General features: G+C 40.0%; 1 protein-coding gene across 1 annotated transcript in view; it reads left to right on the top strand.

Moving 5' to 3' along the window:
* Positions 1-7,122: 7,122 nt before the first annotated feature.
* ALDH1L2 (aldehyde dehydrogenase 1 family member L2) overlaps positions 7,123-25,120 on the top strand; it is a 35,209-nt gene continuing 17,211 nt past the window's right edge. Inside the window, 9 exon segments of the mRNA XM_050325069.1 lie at positions 7,123-7,173; positions 7,176-7,289; positions 13,089-13,230; positions 15,539-15,773; positions 20,059-20,224; positions 21,061-21,162; positions 23,042-23,131; positions 24,179-24,313; positions 24,723-24,848. Of these exon segments, the coding sequence (XP_050181026.1) occupies positions 7,123-7,173; positions 7,176-7,289; positions 13,089-13,230; positions 15,539-15,773; positions 20,059-20,224; positions 21,061-21,162; positions 23,042-23,131; positions 24,179-24,313; positions 24,723-24,848 (1,161 nt within the window).

Genomic DNA, 25,120 nt, shown 5'->3' on the forward strand with positions numbered 1-25,120 from the left:
GGAGCTGTCCTCGGGTACCGGCCGGCGGCCTCAGCGCTGAGGGAGAGCGCGGGACAGGCAGCGCTGTGCCCCGGCCCCTGCGGCGGGGCAGGGCAGTCCGCGCCCTCCCCTCCTTCCCCCGAGCCCCCTGCAGCTGTGAGCTGGTCGTTCTGGGGAGGCAGGGCCGGCCCCTGTGGTACCGGGACTTTGGGAGCTTTCCCGCTTTTCCCCTGGGGTTCGAGAGCCCAGCCCAGCCTCTCTCACAGCGACTCCCCACTCCGCCACGCCGCTGGCAGGAGGGAAAGCTCTGCCGGATAGCGGCGATAGCGTGACATACACACACACACACACACACACACACGACCCCGCTTCCCCTTTCTGATGCTGGAGGAAGGAAAGGGTGGGAGGAACTGCCCCAGCTCTGGAGGAGGGTCTGGAGCTCAGAGACAGCTGTGCGGGGTGAGGGTGCAATGGTACCCTCCAATCATCCCGCTGTCATTTGTGGTCACACGGGGCCATGAGGTACTAACCTGCGTGCGGTCAGGCACTCTCCTTTTCCTTTTGATTTTATTTCTTCTTTTTTTTTTTTTTTTCTTCTCCTCCTCCCCCCCCCCCCATCCCCGGCCCTGGTGGGTGTAATATCAAAGAATAAAAATAGAAGTACTTTGGATAGGAAGTGGAGTAGCCGTTGAGGGCCATTAACAGTGACCACAGCAATTTCATTAACTCAGCAGAATCTGTAGCATCAGCAGAAAAGGAAATGGCTTCAAAAGCAGTATCGCCAGGAGCATCAGCAAAGGCAGTGGAGAAAGAGCAACAAAAATAGCAACGCCGATGAGAGATGTATCAGTAAGTGCACGATCATCCATAAAAGCTACCTCGGTAATGTAGCAGGTCTGAAAATAGAACCTCTGATTAAAAGGAATCCATCCTTTGGAATCTATTGATTTTAAAAGTTTCTGGGGATGAAAGATCTGGTTGGCAGGTTTATTGTAGATGAGGTTTTTGCTATTTAAAGTGCATTCTGTGACACCAACCTAAGTCTGGGAAAGTAGAGATCAAATTTAGCTTTGTGTGAAATGACATAAAGAATGTTGACAGAAACAACATTTAGAATAGGGTGTGGTTTTTACCTTTATTTTTTTCAGGAAGAGAACTCTGTCTTGGAAAATGTTGCCAAATAATCATAATGTAAATATGTCAATATGTCTCCTCCACTCATTGGCTTCTGCGCAAACCTGAGATGTTCACATTGGGGTTTAACAGAACTAGAAGTTTAATTGTGCAGATTGTTGACAGCTGGCAGTGAACACAAGTGTCTCTAAGGACATGATAAGTATCACAGAAAATGAAAACACAACTTATGCTGGACTTTAAGGATTGAGTTCTGTCTACAGCCACGGAGATGCAGCTTTAATTGAACTCTCTATAGCTGCTATACATTAATTCAAAGCCAATTCTGAAAAACAAAACACAAAGAAGAGTTTTCTCTACAAACAATATATGCTTTCTTTGAAACAAATATTGTTTCTTTCAGCTGTGGAAGACTGCACATAAACAGGCTTTCAGACTGCTTTAAAAGTATCATCAGGCCTTTTCTTCTCTCTGAAAAGGGTGTCCTTGAATTCTGCAGGATGGTACAAGAGCAAAAGTTGTAGAACTGGCACTTGGTAGGGCCCTGCCTTCCTCACATTTAAACTGATTTTTTTAAGAATAAAATAATGTGGGGTAGATTATTCCAAGGCTGTGAGATCACCAAAACTGCATCCAGGGTAATCCAAGTGGTTAGTCTATGCAATGGCCACACCAAAGAGAGCACTGTGACCCTCACAGTGTAAATGATGTAACCCTTATTTTAAATACAGAAAAAGAAAATTATTTTAAAATAAAATGTATTTAAACACTACATTTTTTTTAAAAAAAGGAGCAGGAGGCTCCATAATTGGAAAAAAAAATCACAATTATACTCAAGTAAGTACACTAATTATATTTTATACTGCCATTCATGATCCATTTATTTAAATGACTGATAATTGGGTTTTCCTTTTGCTCCCTAGGTGGCAGTGTCTTGTTGCTTACACTGAAATTATTTAGGCCAATTCTAGATGCTGCTAGAATTCCTATTTTTTTCTGAAAATCTGATTTAGATTTTATCTTGAAGACTGTTTTACTGACAGTAAGACTGACTCAGGTTTGATTGATAAGTTTACTGTGCTGTCTTATCAGTGAATGGCTTTATGCTGTTCAGCAATGTAAAATCACTGACATTTTATAAGCATCATTTCTGAAAGTTGGGTGACACTCACAGCTTCCATTTATACCAGGAAACTTTTATGTGGTACAAGCTCATAGGAATTGCTAAGATTGCTAAAAATATCTGTTAGAATGAGTCTTTAGACTCTGTTTAATACAGGGATTTTTGGTAAGTAGACTATTACTGAACATGGGCATAGTTGATAAAGCAATCATTTCTTTCGGTCAGGCCAAAATGACCATGAAATGAAATTTCATGGTGGACTTTCACAGGAACTGAGTGGAATGTGAACATAAATATGTTCCAGCTGAAATTACTTCTTACAAATCAGTACTAGAAAGGATAGGTGAGAGAACAGACTCCAAAATATAGCAAAATTAATATGGTACTATGACTTTTATTTATGAAGTGAAGTGGCTAGGTATCTATGGATTCATAAATCAACAGGGGTTTGATTCCATGAGGTATTAAAAATCTTTTTTTCTCTGAAATTATCCCAATTGGAAATATCACTCCACATTGGACAATAGAGTTTCCTGGTATATTTTTAAAGAGTATTCTTCTGATACTTGAAAGCTATTGAAAACTTTAATAGAGCATCCAAACAGGAACCATTTTATTTAAAAGAAGAAAAAAAAAAAAAGAGAAGCACCCAGAGCAGAAATTACTTCTCTTGTAAACAGGCAAAGCACCACCAAGATTGATAGATTAGTAATTACTAGAATTGTAATTACTTACAGGAGAAAGAATTTGGCTTGCGGGATCTGCAGGAAACCAACTATTCTGTACGTCTGTGGAACGTTTGATGCTCAGCTCTGAATATTTTAACTAAAATAAAGTTCTTGCTTAAAGTTTTTGTGGCAGAATTCCCAGAGAGGATTTACCATCTGAGAGCTACTCTTTGGAGCTCTGTTCCACAAAGATAACAATAACTTTTGCAGACATAGTTTATATTCTACTGTGTGGAATTTGAGAGACTTCCATTTATGCATAGGAGCAAGGCATCTGCACATGTTAGTTCTTTCTACTGGTTTAAAGTGGTAAAATAATTCCCTTTCCTCATCAAATATATGCCTCCTTTTGGTTACTCTGGAAGAATGAAATGTCAAGCATAAGGTTTTAAATGGTTGTCTATTTCAGACCTCTGGGAAAAAAAACCCAAAACAAAACACCAAACAAGTTTTAAATACAAATGTTGCAAAGATAAAACACCAAGTAACTTTCCCATGAAATCTTGCTTCAGCAAGTGGAAAAACATGAAATGTTTCTATTGTTTAAAATTTTAGTTGAAACTTGTCATGCAATTAACATACTTAGGGAACAACCATACAAAGCCTTACTTTATTTTTTTTAATTACTAGGTCTTTAAAACTGGGTGAACTCTAAAGTACTCCTCAGGAATTTGAGTCTGAACTATGACCAAATCTTTAATCATCACGAAAAGCTCCATCAAGGCTGATTTCCAACAATAAAAAGCCTATGCAGGGCTAATTTATTTGATTACTGAATCCCAGGGCATGATTTTCAAAAGAAAGCAAATCCTGGAAGATTCCAAGCAGTTTCCCAAAGCACTTCAATATGTGCACCTACTCGGTGTCTTGTGGAACACAGTTATTCCTAGTTATTCCAAGTCCTTCTGATGTATTCAAAGACACTGAGTAGCTTCTGCTTCCCAGAAGTCAACAAGGATTTATAATGTTCAGCTGCATTAGGTCTTAACATTTGTTCTCTACGTTTCTGCACATACAAACACATTTTGCTTTGTGAGCACACTAATGAACAAGCAGCTTTAGCTCCTGAATAGTTTTTGCCACTTACTGACATAAATCTCTGGAAAATTTTGTAAGAGAAAGGGAAAAGCCCATGCTGAAAAGCTTACTATGGATGATTGCAGGGTTTTCCCCAAAGCTAAAGCTTGGCTTTAAGAACAAGGGCCAGAACTGGAAGGTGGAAAAAAAATCAAAATAGAAAACTTAATATATTACATGGGCTACAAACAAAGTTGCATACGTTTGCACTCATAACACTGGAGCTAGGTTTTTTTTCCCAGGTTAACAAGAAACTGATAATTTGTAAGGTACTTTTCTGACTGGGATACAAAAATCAACAGGGAATGCTTTGTGTCTTTTTTTTCCAAACAACATAAAATCCAGAGGAATGCATTGTAACTGTTACAATATTTAACACTGATGTTGGAGTTTACTATGTCACACGAGACCTATTGCTCATTCTCAGACAGGTTCAAGCTAATAATTTTCTTGATGCCCAAAAGCTTGGAATTTGAATTGACTGTAACATTTTATACTGATCCTTGAAATTCTAAATAGTCAATTTGTTAAGTGGTTGTTAAAAGCCATGACTATGAATTCATCACTCTGATGATAAGTAAGAAGCTGATGGTATGCAGATACCATCCTTGCCTGTGGTGTAGCACACCCTTATCCCCATTTGTCTACCTTCCCCTCTCACTTCTGTGAAATCTAAAGTAAAGCCCACGTCTCAACTCCCAGCTCTTCTTTATGCCATGATTCTGCTGACAACAGAACAGGATTTTCCCCTTTTGTCACCTGACATTTTAGCAGTCTGTGAAATAAATGGAGAGATATAGTTGACTCAATCAGTTTGGAGTTGTGTTTGGTGATGAAGGTATGCCAACTAATTAAACCTTTGTGCTTTATACATGCATTGTTGTATTGTGTATCGTGCATTTTGTGTGTATAGGGAATAGAGCCATAAGATATTACAAATTGCTTACCTAGGAAAACCAGGTATTTTGCCCCAAGCCTGTGTGTCAGTGGTTAAATGCCAAGTGTGTCATATTCTAGTTGGAGAGGATTTTGCATCATGAACCAGGATTTGAAGTTTCATGAACTTCAGCAATGCTTGAATCCAGCTCTTTCCATTATAGGACCATTTTGATGCCAGCTGTTATAGTAGAATTTGATTGCACTCTTTTGTAGGGAATTTGTGTGACTTCCATCCTGTCATAGGAAGACTATATACACTCTCATTCCTTCTACTGTGAGAGGGAGTGAAATCGTTTCTTTACTGAGGACTGTCTATGCATCTTATTTGAGCAGATGGTGGGTTTGATCAGTAGCACATCTGTCTTGTGCATGCAGATATTTAGTCCCTATATTGCTGATTGTTGATTCCACTCAGGACCACCTACACTTATGGGACTGTCAAGAGCCTTGAATAAAGGGCAGGATACAGTTTTGCTATACAGGAGTAAAGAAGGGAATGAATTATGAGAGTCACAATGCAAACCCTTGTATGACTTTACTCTGGGGAGAAACTGTGTTGTGCCAACCAGACTTTGGTATTGTCACAATTTACCTCATGTAGTACTTCTCCTTCCTGTGTCCCCTGAACAGGGAGAGAAAGCTGTACTGCAGCTGTACTACGTCCTTAAGGTACAGCTCAGCATTCGAAGTACCCCAAGGAAGAGGGTGGGGACCTTGGAATTAATCCCTCGGGGTTACTACCACAGTTCTTTTGGAGGAAAGCATCCAAAAAGTCTCAGTGAGAAACGAATGTTTGCATGTGTTAGGCAAGACTGTGTCTACTTTATTTTCTACTGTAGCAAGATTTCTGTAGATTGCAACTTTAGCTAAAGCATAGGAGGTCCAGTGACTTCTCTGACATGGTTCTGACATGGTTCACAAATTGACCATAAGGAAAACTTCCATTTTTGCCTTCCTTTTTTTCTTTACAGGAACAGCATGTATTGTAGTTTATTACCCACCCTTGTTTTTTAAGTGTAAATGGGGTTTAAACCTGACCCGATTTGCAATGATGCTTATACTACTGCCATGCTGTCTCCATAGCTCTGATTAGAAGACTTTGTTGTAGTTTATGAATAATATTGAAGTTGAAACATTTGTATTAATGGAACTCAAATCCTAGAAGAGTTTTAAAAAAATTATTAAGTAGAGTGAGCTGCTTTAAACGTACTTGGCAATGTTGGTGATATGGATTTCCAGAAAGTCATTAATGGTTTTTAAACCGCATTACTGGCAATTTTGGCATGAAATAAACTGAAAATTAATGTTGATAATCTACATGATCTTTGACTGCCACTTGACAGATTCAAGGGAATGTCTCACCAACCTGCTCTGTAGAGGGAACAAAGCTGAAAGACAAGGGACTACTGGAGAGGATCCAGTGGAGGCCACAAAGATGATGAGGGGTCAGGAGCATCTATCTTATAAGGAGAGACTGTGAGAGCTGTGCCTGTTTAGTGCAGAGAAGACTGAGAGGGAATCTCATTAATGCATATAAATATCTTGAAGGTGGGTGCCAAGAGGATAGTGTCAGACACTTTTCGGTGGTGCCCAGTGACAGGACGAGCAACAGTGGCCATAAACTAAAAGACAAGAAGTTTCACCTCAACATGAGGAAGAACTTCTTTACATTGAAGCTGGCAGAGCACTGGAACAGGCTGCCCAGGGAGGTCACAGAGTCTGGTGACATTCAAACCCCACCTGGAAGCGTTCCTGTGTCACCTCCTCCAGGTGGTTGGACTGTATGGGGGGTTGGACTGGATGATCTCCAGAAGTCCCTAACTATTCTGTCTGTGATTCTGTGACTCCCGTGATAGCGGGCAGGGAACCCCTCACCCCCCCCCCAGCTCGTCCCTGCCCTCGGGACCCGCGACAGCGGCGGGGAGGGCTCAGCCCGCCCCCGGGGGCCGCGCCCCGCGGCGGGCAGCGGGGGGCAGCGGCGCCCGCCTGGCTCCCGCCCCTTCCCGCTCGAGGCCGCACGGCCCCCGCGCCCCCCGCCGTGTCTCACGGGGTGCCGAGGGGGCGGCAGGTGCGGGGCTGCCCCGCTCCCCCCGCCGCGGGGCGGCCGCGGGCCCGGGCGGGGTTGCGCCGCCGCGGCCGCGGATGCAGGGGCTGGCGGGGCGCCAGCGGCACCGGCGAGGGTTGCATCAGACGAGCGGAGCCAGTTCTGTGCTCGCCGGGCGACCGAGGGAGCCGGGGACCCGGCGGCGCTCCGCAGAATGCTGCGGACAGCCCCCCGGCTGCTGCGGACCATCTGCACCACGGCCGCGGTGAGCAGCGCGGGGCGGGCGGTGGGGCACGGGGGTCCCGCCGGGCTGTGCCGTGCCGAGCCCGGGAGCGAACGGGCTCGGCGTGCCGCCCCGGTCCGGGGGCAACCAGGGGCCGAGAGAGGAGGGGGAAGTAGCGGGAGAGGGCATTTTCCAGGATGTGATGCTTATTGTCCGTGCCGAGGTTTTAGTAAAGCGCGTACGGGAATGTCGGGAGGGATCGAGAAAGGGCTTGGTTTGGGTGCAGAAGCTGCATCTTGCCCGGCTGTTCTGCGGGCGGGATCGCAGCCATCATCTGGGCGCTGCATCTTGCAGGGATGTGCCTGGAAGCTGCAGGGAACAGGCACCGGCTTGATGCTTTGATAGTGCCCGGTAATCGTGTGTCAAGAACACCGTGAGTGTAGCTGTCCCTCATGCTGAGATTTGCCCTGTGAGAAGCTGAAGGCTGCCTTCTCAGTTAGGAAGGACCAGGCACGTTCCTGGTGCCAGAGGGAAGCCCCCTGCTTTGGCCTAGGAAGACTGTTTCGTTTGTGACCTTCTCACCGCCGGTTCCTCGCTCTGGGATGGTGGGTTACTCAGGACTGAAGTTGGTGGCCTAAATTCCTCTGCACCCCACGGTTTAGTTTTTCACAGCTCTGTGCGTTTGTTTCAAGCCATTCTTTATGTCCTGTTAAATATATAGACTGCAGAACTCCTGCAAGTAGCCGCTCCCTGAAAACCTTGTCCACTCCAAATTGTCCATATGTGTAGGTCTTGCAAGTTGAGTGAGACTGGGAAGATTTTTTTCTTTCCTAGAGGCTGCTGTTTTATGTTTCACTGCTCAGCTTAGCGTGAGGACAGAAATCCTCCTAAGGTATCTACGTGGAAGGTGATAGAATAAGGAGATTTTAATGCAGGCTTTTTGGAAATGCAATCCCAGTGCCAAAAAATGAGAATGAATGAGTGAATGGTGGGAACACACTGCCCGTGGATGTGTAGGTAGGTGGAGGCGGGGCTCTACTATAGGTTTCTATTTGGAGGCACTGGAATTTTAGCACATGTAGGGTGATCTCAGTAGAAATAAAGCTGCAGTACTGGTTTTCAAAGGAGGTATAACTTTATGTTCCTTTTACAAAAGATGTAACATTAAAATATTTATTACCTTCACTAAATTCTTACACAAACTAAATAAAACATTGTAATCTTTGTAACCAGAGTAGCAGTTACTAAATCTTAGTTTTCAAGGAATTTGATTAGAAACTGGTAGCCAATCGAATGTTAGACACGCATAAAAAAGAGGCAGTAACAGAAAATTATTTTTATCTATGAAATAAATATTCTTCTGTGGAGAAGTTTTATAACTTCAGACTCTTCTTAGAGAAGAAAATGTAGCTGTTGGATTTGTCTTCCATTTTTAGGAACTAGAACTTCATAAGATAGTTACCGACATTTGTCAGGCTGCTTATCTATGCAGTGCTTAATTCTGTTTGTTAGTTTTATTATTGGTTAAGTGTTTTGGAGGAAAAAAGGAACCAGAATGGAATCAAGCATTAAAATATTCCATATCTTTTAATGGACCATTGTAAAATAAATTCCAGTATGCAACAGATCGTATGGACAGAATTTTTAAATATGGGAGTTAAATCTGTGCTTTGATATTGAGGCTGTGAAATAGATGTGGACAACTTTCAAACACACTGAACATTCAGGATTTTTTTGTACTGCTTGTACAAACAGTTCTCAGGTTTTATGGTTCTACCTCTATCGTATTTTCTTCATTCTTCATGAGTACTTGAGTCAGGAAAACATAATTACTGTTAATCTGTGTTATGGTATAAACAAAATAGAAGGTTAAAGAAGGAATTAAAAGTTCATACAATGAAAGCAACAGAATTACAGTAGAGTGAACGCCAACTTTGTAAATTCTTTTATTTTGGCAACACTGTCATAATAACTACATTATTCTATGATTAGTCATAAAAGAAAGGCCAGATCTTCCTAAGCCACCTGAATTGCATTGTTTCCTATAACTAGGAATCAGGTAATCTTACAAAAGTGCAGCAAATGATTCACTCTGATACTTCAATGACCATTAATCTTCACATGCTTCTGTTCATGCATGCTACACATTTTCAGTCGGCCAGGCTACTGCAAAAGAAATATAATATAATGTCTTAACATCACTGTCAGAAGCAATAAGAAGTTTAATCCTTGTGCATGTTAGTGATAATGATGGAACATCCATCTTATCTTGTACATTATTCAAAATCAAGATTGTTTGGTGTTCTTTAACAAACTTCCTTTCTTCAGCTTCTTGATGAATGCTAGCAATGGTATTCTGGCCCAAATGAGCCATTTTTGTAAGAAAGAAAACACTAAACTGTTTCCTTTTTTGTGTAATCTTATAAAGTTTTCTGGTTTAATTGAGTGTTATGTCCACGATAAATTCTTCTAAAATAATTTCCCACTTTTGCAACTCTAACTCATTTTAGGTAAAAATACTTGAGAAGAGTTTCCAAAAGAGGATACAGAGTGGCTATAAGATCTCATGCAGTTGCTCAACTAATTTTTCAAATAAAACAAAAAAATGGAGGTCTGAACTTGTTGTCTGATCATGCAAGCCCTTCCAGACAGATTTCTTTTCTTTGGTTTTTACTCAGTAGAAATCCTGTGCAAGACTGGCTTGTGGGTTGTCTCCTGCTTTCCACTGATGGCAGTCTATGTGTTAATGCACTACCAGTCTAAGCCAGATGTCACACAATACTCATTCATTGGAGAGGTAACTCAAGAATCACTGCTCATAGCACAGTTACCAGATCCATCTTGCAATTGAAACCAGCCTGCAAGTGTGAGACAGCAGAGCAGATTCACTGGCAGGCTAATGTTTTTGTGCACTAAAGTGAAGAAACGGGACTTAACCACTGTAATCTTCTCAGTCTTGCCAGTTTTGGCTTGGTTTTTTTGTTGGATTTGTGTGTGTGTGTGTGTGTGTGTGTGTGTGTGTGTTTGTTTATTTGTTTGTTTTTTAATTCATTTGGGGATTGTGTTCTCTGTTTTCTTCTCACCATTTGTTGATTCAATTCCACAACCAACACAAATTAAGCATGTGTAGCTTTACTGAAATTATGTTGATTTACAGCCTCTCATGACTTGGAACTGGAATTGGTATGGCATTCCATGTAATATGAGAGTCAGATTTATTCATAGGGAAATGTGAGCTGAAAGTTTAGGAGAAGAGGATGCATATGTTATTAACACTGTGTGAATAAATGGAGGAAAAGTAATTCCTAAAGTGATGATAAATTTGGACTTAAACTTAGAAGAAGATTGGCCAAACATCAGAAAAGCAGCAGAGTACAACAGTGAGGACTTTGAAAATACTTTGAAAAGGAGGTCAGGTGAATTTGTAAAAGCAATCCTATGACATGATTGATTGTGATGGCAGAGGACTGGATTTGTTAGCTAAGAAGATCCCTTTCAGACTTGAGTTTTTTCTGAGAGAAAAGGACAAAAGTAGAATAAGTAACTCTCATCTGGACTATCTTTAATGTTTCTTCAATATACTGGTTGGTCTACCACTGTAAATCAGCACAGTACAGAAATCAGAGGATTTCACACCATGTTCAGTGATCCAGCAGACTAATCTTTCTCCAACTTGCCTGCTATAATTAAAATACCTGGGAAATTTCCACAGTTTGTTTTAATAATGCAGCAACATTTCTGCTGTAAAAGTGAAGATATACGTCATAAAGCATTGATAATAAGTGTTCCCTCCTTCTCTTGGACCTTGCTGGATAAGGATTGCAGGGAGAAGTTGTGCTCATGAACAGAGCAAGGTCTCATCTTTATTAAGAGCAAAATAGTGGACTATTTTAGATATAACTGCCAGCAGTACAATGTTGGTACCAGTCTCACAGATGTTTTTTACCAGCCAGTTATAACAATCTGATTTTGCAAGAGCCTGAGTTATGTCCATCTTTGCATCTTACTGCTTGTCTCTACTGCAGTGGCACTAGTGCTGAGTAATGCTGCAATACAGGGACAATCTTACTGTGCAGTTTCATTCTGAGGGAAAATATTGTCTCTGGAAAAAATAGTTATTTCCTATTGTTTTATATAAAACATAAAGAGCACACTCCAATATTCCTGTAATGGAACCTACCAATTCATAATTCCCTTTTCTAAGTCCAGCTGCACAACTAAAAGGTAACTTGAAAACAGTAAGATACATCCATATTGTGTCAGCTGTGAAATGAATTGCAATGAATGGATTGTGGGTTTGAGTAACCTGTTTTTCAGGACATTTCTCTTTGTCATAGGATCTGGTGGGCAGTGCAGAACATTTGTTAGCCAGTCAATAACCTGCTTAGTCAAAGTGTCCTCATATCCCAACACCATAAGAAAGGGAAAAGAGGAAGGAGGAGAAAAAGTTCAAGTGCCACCATACAAACAAAACAAATGTCAGTGGTTAAGAAATTCATACAGTGCCTTGATTCCTCTAATAAGGAAAAAATGGAAGTCAAAGTCCAGTTGGGAAAGATGAAGTGGATTTATTTTCTACCTTTCATTCAGGACTCTTAAAAGGAGGGATCTGTATCATTTGAGTCTAGGAATAGTTTGTACCAGATTTAGCCTTGAGGAGGCTAAGTTTTCTGTTTATTCTCTGTGGATCTCTCCTTTTTAACCAGCTCCACGAGTCCATTTGTTTTTCAAAGGTGGTTTCCACTTCTTGTTTTCCAAAAGCTGACTATAAATGCAAAGAGACAGTTCCACCCTTCTGCCATGCTTGCATGCTCATTTCTGCTCCCCTACTGGACCTATGTTAGGACTCGTGGCACTGCAATGAGCTAGATCTGTGAATAGATCCAGTTAAGAATAAGCCACACTTTGTCAGGCTAGTGCCTCCCTACTCAGTACCCTAATCCAGTTCTTGGGATAAAGAAATACAGAAATACCAGTTCTGGTATGAAGGAGGTATTAGAGGTGAGGGACTGGAGGTAGGGTGGGATAGGAGCAGAACTGCCACCTAAATCTAAGGGACTCTGAAGGTTAATTAGTAGTTTTCTCAAGTTGCAATCACTTGAAAACCATAGAAGTACCTGCTATCCTGACACCATCATAGTGTTGTAATTCTAACTACCATAAATTAAAAAAAAAAAAAAAAAAAAAAAAAAAAGTGGAGGTTGTGTTACTTGTACCTACTCAGCTTGAAGAAGCTTAAAATCACGTCTGGTGTACTGGGGTCCAAAAGCAGCAAGCAGTGGAAATCCAGCAAGGAAAACTCACATTTAGCAGTATTTCCTTGTAGGAGGATCAAATGGATAATCTTTAACTTGGCAGGAACAATGCAAGCTTGTCTTCTTTAGCCTATACATGTTAACCAAAAATAATACACCACTGTTTAATCAGAGGGATTTAGAGGGCGTGTTACAGGCACATACATAATGCCTAGAAAAAGTGTATTATGTACCCATTTCAAAAAAGGTATTTTCATTTCTTACTAGTTCTGACTATGAATAGGTCATGGAGCCTCTTATAAGAAACAGTGGATCTGTCTAATGAAAATTCTAGAAAAGCCATATAAACAAAAGTGACAGTGACAGATGACACATTCTTATGATGTATGGTCTCTCTGAATTGTATGTTGCCTGTCATTAATCTCAAAAAAATTATCATTATTCCTTCAAAGGTGATTAGAGTAGAAAGACTATTCCATTTCAAATAAAAATGAACATTGATAAAGAAAGAGAAAGAGAGAAATGTAAGCAACAATGTATTTTCTTTGCATCCTAAAGCATGTTTAATTTTAATTCTTTTTACCAGGCTTATCAACACAAGCTAAAACTAGCCCTTATAGGTCAAAGTATTTTTGGACAAGAAGTTTATAACAAGCTGAGAAAAGAGGGGCATAAAGTTGTGGGCGTATTCACAGTGCCTGACAAGAATGGACAAGCTGATCCTCTGGGTAAGTGTAGCTTTAATCCAGATGTTAAAATTGCAGGCGTCCTTAACAAACTTGCCTTTTTGTGAGAAGATGATATCTATATGGGAATAACTTTCATATATTGCCTTTATTGCCCTGAATTCGGCACAGGAACTGTGCTTTACCAGACACAAGTCCCAGAAACGGTTTAAACTTGTCAGTTTGTCAGCATGTAAAAGCTGTTTCTAACCATGCGGGGCCATACATTAAGACATTGGAAGAATAAAATTCATCTGGATAGCTTATTTGAGTGTACATCCTAGAGGTAATTGTTCTGAACGAGATCTGTATCTTAAAGCACGGAGCTGCTGAGCCTGTACTCAAGCTCAAATGTCTATCACTTGCTTCCCTGCGGGGCCTGAGACACTCAAGGCATGGAGCCAAAAAGATTGTTTGTCCCTGGCTTTCTGCCCTTTCTGATAAGTTTGCACCTGGCAGTGTACCTGCAGAGCCTATTTTTCTTCAACCTGGATCATGGAAAAACACATTACAAAGGTTACAGGAGGTTTTGCTCTCCCTTTTTCCGTTGTCAAGGCGCATAAGGATTTTCCAGACTTTCTAAAGTAAGAGTTATTTCAGAATTGTACTCATTGTAGTCATAGAAGAGAACCCAGCATGACAAAGAAGCTTATTTGGAACATCTGAACTGTAACTTTTCTTTCTTTTTTTTTTTTTTTCCAATTTATTTTTTCAGCGGCACAAAGGTAGTTAAAATGATCAGCAAATAGAAGTGCCAGAATGGAATGTGCATATATGGATAATCCAAAATTAAAAGTACATTCCATGAGCTGTCTCATGTATCTTTTTTTTTTGTTGTTGTTGTTTTGTTTGTTTTTGTTTGTTTGTTTATTTTTTTCTTTTCTGTTTTTGGTCTGGTCCTGACACGTTTTTAGAGAACCCTTACCAGGGAAGAATCAAACACAAATTTTGCTTAGCTAGGCTGTTCCACTCACAGACTAGCATGTAATTCCCAACTATACCTCATTAAAAGATTTAATCACACTTTGGAAGAATTAGAGGAGGCAACTGTTAGTTTAGACAAAGAAAATTTGACTATCCAGCTGTGGTGGGATTACACTATATATAAATACTGTATATATTATATTAGATATAATGTAGCATAACTTGGTTACAGTATATAAATTATTCTCATACAGTTAGTACACTAACAAATGCAACTAAGTAAATCTTCCAATATTTCAACTGTGCATTTATTTTAACTAAACATTGGATTAGTTTATTGCTCTCCTAATTGCAAAAAAAGGAAATTGCTAAACACCTCATCTCTTTTTACGTCCAGATGACTCTGAGAGCTTAAATCTTAAGAAGAATTTTCTGACATTTCTGTATCCTCAGACAACTACAGTTTTTGTTTCTAAAAGTCAGTGAAGTACACGCTAACTTCCATGGAACGATATTTAAGTAAGTGTTTACTTAAGACCTAAGTAAACACGTTCAATCTCAAGATTCAGTATCAGAAGTGAAAATGAGAAAGTAAAGCATAAATATGTTTTTAGAAATTTAATTAGATTAGGTGAATTTTCCATAACTTATCTTTTTCCCTTTTCTTCCTGTTACATATAAAGCTCAACAGATGTAAAATTTGACTTGGCTGTCCTATTCAGTGATAAGCTGTTAAGTGGTTGTGCAATGGAATTTATCAAACATCTAAAGGTTCTCTCTGCAATTAGTGCAGTTGTTTTTTCTCACCTTTGAGCCTACTGTTGGGTGTAGCTTATGTGTCTCAGAGATAAATGAAAGCGTATCTAGAAGCCATCAGTAAACAGAATTTTGTAGAAATGACTGAAGTCCACTAGCATCTGTAATTATTTGCACCGCATGGCAAAATGCTGTTGACATTTATGAATATGAGTTTTACATAGTCATATTCACATAAAAATTGATGAAGGTGGAAAATTAAGTTCTGCTAAACAAAACCACTTGCAGGTAAATGTAATGATTGGACAAGAAATGAGGTGCCACTCTTAAGTAGTTAACAATAACATTCATCATTCTTTTCTGCTTTCATTGGTACTTATTAGCCAAGTCATAAGAGTAAACTTGAAGTTGAGAATGACATAAGCTATAGGGATGAGAATCAAACACAGAATGAATAAAATATATCCAAGTACAAAGGTTTTCAAATAGCATACAGAACAGAACAAAGACCGCTCTGTAATCGCACACTTGGTGATCTGCTTGAGTTGTTGTGCTATGTGTATCTCTGATTTCAGTTTGAATTTTTAACACAAGACATGAATTAAAAAAAAAAATTGTTCTTACCCCTCAGCACTGGCGGCGGAGAAGGATGGCACTCCTGTTTTTAAGTTCCCCAGATGGAGAGCTAAAGGCAAGCCTATCCAGGAAGTAGTTGCAGCCTACAAATCAGTTGGAGCAGAGCTAAATGTCCTTCCATTCTGTACACAGTTTATCCCCATGGATGTTATTGACTGCCCAAAACATGGCTCTATTATTTACCATCCATCCATCCTACCACGCCACCGAGGAGCTTCTGCAATCAACTGGTGAGTTTTGTGCTCAAAACTATGTGTTTGTCATTTTAGGATGTTGGTCTGCACCCATTACTCATGTAAATGCTGGCACAGTTCTGTTGACTTGCAACTGCTCTGAAGGAACTTCTCTGAAGCAGCTGACAATTTGCTTCATGAACTGCACTTCATACCTAAGATTTGTTATTGTTTCCAATGCGAGTGCAGCTGTTATTCTGGAAAGATCAGTGATGTAATCTGTACATTCATATATTTTGCTCACATAGGCAAGTTGACAATCTGGAGTTTCTATAAACAGGACACTGCCCTTGTGGCTCACTCCCCACAAACACTAGATAACTATTACAATAGGGTTTGATGCAGAGCCTAAGATTTCACAGAATGGGAGAATAGAACAGAATCCACAAGAATAAAACCTTGTCTCGCTGTTCTTCTGGGCAATGCACAAGGCTAGGTTCAAATTGTTACCCTGAAAGAAGTACACTGCAATAACGACCACAGTAGAGTCATATCTAGCATTCTTGTGACAACAGAAATGCCATTACCACAGTGTTTAAATTGAATAAGAAATTGTCTGAATATAAAAAACCTATTTTTAAAAAATCTTAGAGGCAGCATGTGCTGGGTCCTGCACTTTGGCCACGACAACGCCCTGCAGCGCTACAGGCTGGGCACAGAGTGGCTGGAGAGCAGCCAGGCGGAAAGGGACCTGGGAGTTTGGATCGACAGGAAGCTGAACATGAGCCAGCAGTGTGCCCAGGTGGCCAAGAAGGCCAATGGCATCCTGGCCTGCATCAGGAACAGTGTGGCCAGCAGGAGCAGGACAGTGATCCTTCCCCTGTACTCAGCACTGGTGAGGCCACACCTGGAGTGCTGTGTCCAGTTCTGGGCCCCTCAGTTCAGGAAGGATGTTGAGGTGCTGGAGAGGGTCCAGAGAAGAGCAACCAGGCTGGTGATGGGACTTGAGCACAAGTCCTGTGAGGAGAGGCTGAGGGAGCTGGAGTTGTTTAACCTGAAGAAGAGAAGGCTCAGGGGTGACCTCATCACTCTCTACAACTCCCTGAAAGGAGGTTGTAGCCAGATTGGTCTCTTTTCCCAGGCAGCTCCCAGTAAGACAAGAGGGCATGGTCTGCCAGGGGAGGTTTAGATTAGATGTTAGGAAGAAACTCATTACAGAGAGGGTAATCAGGCATTGGAATGGGCTGCTCAGGGAGGTGGTGGGATTCTCTGTCCCTGGAGGTTTTTAAGATGAGAGTGGATGTGGCACTGAGTGCCACGGTCTGGTAACCACAGTGATAGTGGATCAAGGGTTGGACTTGATGATCTCAGAGGTCCTTTCCAACCCGTCTGATTCTATGATTCTGTGATGATTATCTGAAGACAGGGTGTTGTAGTTTCAAAGCAAAATTGTATCTTATTTTGTTGGTTTTTTTAATTTTTGTCCTTACTGGAAAAAATGATAAGCTGAAGTGCTTAAACAGAGGTGTAAAGGAGACTGTTATAGATGTAAGGAAATCCTTCAAAAATGTGTCAGTTGTGTCCAAGTGAGTAGAGTAACAAAAGGGCATAAATTCTGGCAAATCAGGTGAAAAATGAGAGTCAGACAGTCCAGAAAAAAAAAAAAAAGCGCCAACTTTTTAATGCATAAAATTGAATAATAACAATCCTCCCAAATACATTAAAGGTGAGAGGTATGTAGCGTTATACAGGTGTTTGATTTTATAAAGGTGCTGATGAAAGAGAATACCATAGCAGGACATCTGTATTGGTATTCAGGAGGAAAGAGGTTAAGGTGTTTATCCTACAGCCCTTCTTTGTGCAGAATAAGTGAAAACAACTCTCTTCAGCTAAACTGTGAGTAGAAGAGATTTTAGGTAAACTGATGGATGAATAAGAATCTCTTATGCACTCATCTTTCATTCATCTCTTATTCATTCAGGACCAGGGGACTTTCAAGCAAATTTGAAGCTGCAACTTTGAGACAACCTGCAGCATTCCTGTTTCTTAAGGTCATGTTGGTACAGGTGACTGGAAAACCAGCAAGAGCAATACCAGTTTTAAAAGAACTGAAAGAGAAAACCAGGAAACTTTAGACCAGTCACTCTGGTTTCAAGCTATAATAAAGAATACACTATTTATGCAAATGGATAAATGTGATAATGTGAAAGTGAGATAAAGAAAATGAGAAGTCAAATTCAAAGTTAAAAACCATAAAGAAATGTACACAAGGGGCAAAACCCGCTGACTATATGTAAGCAGTATTAAAGTTAATTGTTGTGACTCAGAAAAGAGACCATCAAAGGATCTTAAATACTGTCTGGGTCTCAGTTGGAACATGAATTAGATATATTTCAATAAAAGCTAAAAAAGATGGTCAAGGTATAAAACAGCTTTCACATGATGGGAGACAAAGCACAGTCTTCACACTGGAAAAGAGGTCACTGGGAAGGAAATACGCTAGCTGTGCATTAAGCTATGAAAGACATGGAAAAGTGAACAAGGAATGATCACTCATTCTTAATCAAAAGTTAGGGGGCAGCCAGCAAAGAGATCAGCCTGTAGGATTTGATCAGGAATAAAGGAGGTACTTTTATTGCATGCAGTCTGTTATTAAATTGTGGTACTTCCCAGCTAGAGAGCTCCAGAAGGATGCTTTCATGGAGGAAAAGTTCATAAAGATCTATTGCATAGGAAGATGTCGATAGAAATTCTCTTTCAGGAAATTCCTGAAGTGAAGGTTTCCAGAAACAGGAATGTACTGCAGTGTTGTATCACTATGTCTTGCTCTATTTTGCATATTCCTTCTGTAAGCATCTGCTCCTGCCCTTCCCAGGTAAAGGCCATTGTCTGAGGCCTTTAAGCTAAGGTAGGATTTGGTCTTGGCTGAGTGTTCTTGTCCCTCTCAACCCTTGCTCTCATCACTACTTCTTTCATGTGTTGTGTCTACAGCCCTGGTGCTGATCAGGCCCTTTATCTCCACAGTATGACCAAGAAAACGTCTGGGAATTAGGCATGGCTAAAGAGGTACCAGGGACAAACAAGGTCCTTGAGGCTCTGAGGGTTCCTCACTCACTTCCTTTACATCTTTTTCCAGCTGCTGCCGCCCTGTTATCAGCAGGCCTATGCAGAGGGAGCTGGTGGACAGGGAGGGGCCACACAGTAGTTCTCATCCTGTCACCTCTTCAGCATCAGGGACAGTTACCCATGAAACCTTCTTCTTGTTCAGTGCCAGGCTGACGATATCCACTTCTCAGCAGTGATCTTTCGGAATTTTTACATAATAAAAAACACAGGAAGTGCTACCTAAATGTGAGAAAGATCTGATATGGGCTAGCCAAACTTATGTAAGCTCCCAATTCTGTTATAGCAGCCAACTTCCCCAGTTGTCTTTGGAGTTTGTCCCTTGTTCTGCACGTATGTGTGTTTTATTCCTTTCAATAATGTAGTGCTTTTCAGTGCTTACAATTAATAATGAATTTTCCTGTGTATAAGCCAGATCTTGGACGATCCTGTTACAATATGGACTGTCAAGGGAATACTTACATGAGATATGCATTACTTAAAACATCATTGGTATTTACATAGAGACAACTGGTTAAAATCATGCAGGAAATATTCTGGCTGCTCCCTTAAACACTTTGGTCTGATTTTCCATTATTCTGAGGCACATACCGAAGGAGAACTGGAAAGTTTTAAATGACTGAATTCCCTTCACATGCAGAGGCAGACCCTGAGCTGAGGTAAATCAGCATAGGTCTGTTGTAAGTGTTGCTGTGTTCATGCACAGCAGCTGAGAATCTGGCTGGATACCCTTAATTCCCTTGATAACTTTTTTTAAACAGTTCTATATTCATAATTTTCTACTCTGAGCTTAGCTCTTCTACAGCTGTGTGACAACTGTATTTGCCTTGTTGACCTACAGACGAGCTGTGAGGCTTGGCTAATGCCATGAATTATTAAGATAATATGCTGTTAGATGCTTCCATCTTTCAAATTCTGTCATAACTACTGCACACCTTTTGCTCTGTGTGTCTTACCACTAATAATTATCACAATGATCTGTGTGAAAGACAGCCTGGGTTCACTTGCATCATTTCTTATGTCATTTTATGGAAACCATACACCAACAGTACCAAAACGGTGGGTCCCTGACAGTGAAGTGAGCAATGAAAGTATATTAAAGATGGTTCAGGATTTTCTTCACTGTCTTCCTGAGAAGATGAATGTATAACACATGAGGATATCCCTGACTACTTTCGTACTGTCTGTATTTACTGTTAGTCTTTTTTTTTATGTCCAGGACTTTAATTCAAGGAGATAAGAAAGCAGGATTTACTATTTTTTGGGCTGATGATGGTTTGGACACTGGACCAATACTTCTGCAGCGAGAATGTGATGTTGGCCAAAATGACACCGTGGATGACCTGTACAACAGGTTTCTCTTCCCAGAAGGCATAAAGGCTATGGTATGTTTAACTGTACTAAATACCAGCTTTCTAAGAGGAAAAGAGGTTGAAATTAAAGGAACTATAGAAAAGATGCATGCTTTTGGAAAGAGGTTGTGGTGCTCAGCCATATCCTAGACTTCAGTGGAGCTGTGCAGCTGCACAACAGCTGAGGATGTGACCTCAGAATATTTGTTGCTGACAGGAGGCAGAACATATTCTGTTTCCACAGATGGCAACAAGTTGATTTTGTTTAAAATATAACTCTTTCCATAGATTCCTTAAATGTTTTTACAAGATGAAATCTTTTAAAGGCTCAGAGAGGCCAACAAGTTAGGAGTGAGGTTTTTTTAAAAAAGAGAGGGAGTTGGTGTTTTAAGCTCAGAGCCCTGGTGGGTTGGCTTTGGATTTTGTATGGGTGTCCCTTTTTTGTATTTTTTAAAGTGAATAAAGGACAATAAATAAAAAATACTCAGCATTGTTCATTAGAGATTTTTTTTCTCTTTCCACTTAAATGCAGAGAAATAACGTTTTGCATAAGGAAAAATGAAGAATTTGAAAACAGTCATACTGAGCTACGTTTTTGTCCTGCAGAATTTTAGGCAGCTGCTATAAGTTTTGTGACTAGGTACTACCATCAAATTTTGGAGGCTATTTCTTTTGTCAAAGAAGTTTAACCATATATGTATGTCAATCAGAGTAGCATTGGTCCCTTAGATTTTGGAAATCCTAGGTTTAAAAAAAATCCCAAACCAATTCACCTTGTGGCAGAAAGTCTTTTTGCTGTCATTCACAAGTATGACTGAGGAAAAAAAGGTGAACCAAGCTAACATTAAATCTGTTACTTTCTCACTTAGGTGGAAGCTGTACATCTCATTGCTGACGGCAAAGCCCCTCGTATACCTCAGCCTAAAGAAGGGGCCACATATGAAGGGATCCAGAAAAAGGAAAATGCAGAGGTAGTGTTAAATAACATTGGGTTTTGTCCACAGCATTAGAAAAGTTATTAACTCAGATTACAACAGTAGCAATATGATAATGTAAATAATGGCCAGTCTTCGCGAGCGAAGATCCGGGGAAGGTCTTTCCACCTTCCAGCCTGCGCATTGGATTTTTTAGGTGAGACACAGTGTGCGCGGAACTGAGCCCACCCTTTAATCCTAAGGTTCATCTGCCGGGGCCAAGCGAGCTTGGACGGTGGCAGCGAGGTCCTTAGGACGTAGGTGGGTTGCCTTTAAGGGCTAACGAGCCCCACCTGCCCGGGAGTGGCCCTGACCGGGAATCGAACCCGGGTCTCCGCGGTGATAGCGCGGCGCCTTTACCACTAGACCACCAGGGGCTCCAGCAATATGAAGTTAACATGAATTTTAACTCAGTTGTTTCCGCACTCCTTTTTCCTGGGATAACTCCAAGAATGCATGTAATGGAGCCCTAGGCTAAGTTGCTATTCCCTTTCAGTAGTTACATGTATTTAGAAATTTGATATCCTATTTGGTATCATACAGGCATCTAGAAACACTTTCAGTGGATTCTTAGTGAGTTACCATACTTGTAAATAAAACATTGGATGAAGATAGCTCTCGTTGTTTACCAACAGGCCTTATGAAAGTCTCTGCCAGAAATAGATTTGATGTTAGGAAAAGCAAATGTTGACACCTTTCCTGCTAGCACCAAGGGAAAAAACTAACATAGGTCATGTAAATGACCAATAATTAAAAAAAATATTTAAATACCCATATAAGAACTCTTTTACCTAAGCACCTCCTGCATTAGCTGATCTTCTTTGTGGTTGGGAAGGCCACCACTAAGGGATAGTGAAAGCTGCCTATAATACCTTCTTTTTATTTTCTAGACCAGTGTAAAAGTTTATTTAAAAAAAAAAAAAGTAAAAATTATTCCAAGAATTTTGACCTGAATTATTGCAGATGATGCTTTTAATCACATTTCAATTCCTGGCTTACCTTATGAACAAACAGTTTTGCATAAGGATATTTTTATTAATCCATAAAATATAACATAAAATAGTATAACATAATATTTAAGGAGCTTTCTTGTAGAGAACGGGCCTGATCTCCCTGATGTAAAACTATCTGCATTGGCTTAAAACTTGATTCTACATATTCTTTGTGTTTAGCGTAAGAAGGATGCTGAATACCGGAGTTTTGTTATTTAATAGCTATTCTGATACTTTAATTCATTTTGGCATAGTTGGTCACAATTCTGCAAAGATAAAGCAATGCATTTTCACTGATGTTTCATATAAATGTACAAGGCATTCTTAAAACATTATTTCCTTTTTCCTCAAAGTTTTGCAGTAATTGAGAGTTGTAGTAGCGATTCCATTTATGGAACAATTTATAAAAGGGCAATACACGATTAGAAAGTATTTTAGTAGAAGTTTGTAGATTTATTAAAGAACTTAGGATCCAAGAAATAAATAGGTCATTTTGAGTAGAAGGTGATGCCCCAGACATACTCTTATTTATATTCATAGTATGCTTATTACATTTGTGAATCTTAGTATTCATTATTTAAGAATGAATCCTTAGTAAGAGTTATATTTTCATTGTATTAATGTAAGAAGGAGAATCTGTGAAAAGATATAGACCACAGAGAGCACAGAAGTGCTAAGAGCATCCCATTTGGTAGGTCTATGATGATTAGCCATCTGGAGATCACTGATCTTCCTTTTTTAGACCAGGTCCTTTCTGTGTTCTTAAATACATGAATGGCTGAAAGAGAAGGAAGGAAAATTTTTAATTCTTATATAGGAAAGCATTACTAACTCGATTTATACCTAAACAGAGAAGAACTAGCTGGCATGTCTTGATTTCCTAGATCTCCTGGGACCAACCTGCAGCGTCTTTGCACAATTGGATTCGAGGGCATGATAAAGTGCCTGGAGCATGGACAACAATAAATGGCCAGGTATGCTCTGAAAACCAGAAGAATATTATTCCTTTCTACAAACTCTTTTTGACCCTTTTATGTTATGAATTTAAAAGTGTCTGCACACAACTGAATACAAATGACACTTACATTGAAGTAGCTCAAATTTGATGACCATATGTTTTGTATATACCTAGAACAGAATGTTCTAAATAAAATGTACAGAACACAGTAGTTAAGAGTTTTTTAATCGTAGATTAATTTAATTTGAAGAAAGATAAGAAGAGTATCTGAAAAAAAAAAAATGGGGCATGATACAAAGGTAAGAAGAGTAGACCCAGACTACCAGTCATTTTGGGAAACAGTCATGCATTGCAGTATAATGCAACCCATGCTCTACAGTGGGCAACATCACAGTATTGACAATACCGTGAAACACTGTGAAATAACAGGGGATTTTATTTAAGGAGATTTGGGCCTAGATCATTTGCAGAAATAAATCTATCTCATTTTATCCAAAACCAACTACTTCCTTTCAGTGTATTAAGGATACTATGGGTTTGATCCACATTGTACTTACATAAAGTGTTTTAAAAATCACATTATCTTTCCTGGCTGTGATGTCCAGATTTTGTTATTTACTTAACTATTAGTCATCTGCTGGTAGGCTGCTCCAAAATCCTGGTTCTGCTCTAATGTCCAGGAACTGTTGCTGATTTGAGAGGCCAGAACGAACAGAAGAGCTCAAGAGAGAGGCAGCATTGCCAGCCTGGGAGCAGAGCTGGACTCCACCAGTCTTCTACTGGTCTCTCTCACTCTGGGCTGTCACTGATAAAAGGTGCTTCCCTTCCTGCTGTGGTTCCAGCATGCACTTTGTTACAGCTTAGCAGCTTTGCAGGTTTAGGCAGCTTGAGAAGTGTTACATGTTCTGGGTTGTAAAGATATTGTTCTAACATGTTTTCCATGTGCAGGTACTTTTATTTGTGTTATATGAAAACTTCAAAACAGTGTCATAAAATTGTTAAAATTTTAGAGCATGTTTAGAATCTGTGCCTTTTTAGTTACGTACATTACATTTATTTTTAGATGGTTACATTTTACGGGTCATCATTATTTGATGCTTCAGTGCCTGCTGGACAAGAGCTGGCAATAAAAGGTGCTTCAAGACCTGGACTTGTAACCAAGAATGGTCTCGTCGTTTTTGGAAATGATGGGAAGATGGTAAGTGCTCAGTCTGGCAAACATAAGCATGGATGGAATAACTTTGGCAGTAAGTGCAAGTAGTGTGGACTTGTCAGGCTACACAAATACAGCTACTAATGACAGACTGGAGTTTGGAGATTATTACTTGGAGTTTATCAATCCCCCACGATGCTATAGAGGAGACATTAATATTTTGCTTCTCATTCAATCCACGTTCATTTCCAATATGGAGTAAAATGTACTAATACCAGAAGAGAGTCTGAAAATCAGGTAGGAGTGGCTTGTGCTAAATTACCTGCATCATATTAACTTTCCTTCAAGCCATTTATTTTACTGTTCCGATAACCATATTAATGCCTAAAAACTCTTTGCATAAGGATGTACTTACCTCTCAGACAATTTAAAATCATATCCTCTCATTTTTCAGGTACTAGTGAGAAATCTGCAGTTTGAAGATGGAAAAATGATTCCTGCATCTAAATACTTCTCTGCTGATGAAACAACTGCCCTGGAACTTACAGAGGAGGAGAAAAAGATGGCAGAAGATATTAGGGTAGTTCAATAAACTGCTTTAATAGGGTATTACTTCAGACAAAAGCATTGCATATTTATTATTGGCAAGGCATATCTTTTATTTAGTTGTGCAAATTGTTTTTTGATACAAGACACTCAATATGGGGGTGAACATTTAGCTATTGACATTAATTCAGGTGAAACTGGGATTTCACTAGAGTACTCGTACGTCACTTTACAAGGTTTCCTTTCAGATACAAGTGATGCAAAGACAGTGATTGGGGCATCAGTTATGGTAAATATCTATGAATG

The sequence above is a fragment of the Myiozetetes cayanensis genome, unplaced genomic scaffold (genome assembly GCF_022539395.1).
Source record: "Myiozetetes cayanensis isolate MyiCay16 unplaced genomic scaffold, myiCay2020 scf3, whole genome shotgun sequence".
NCBI lineage: Eukaryota > Metazoa > Chordata > Aves > Passeriformes > Tyrannidae > Myiozetetes > Myiozetetes cayanensis.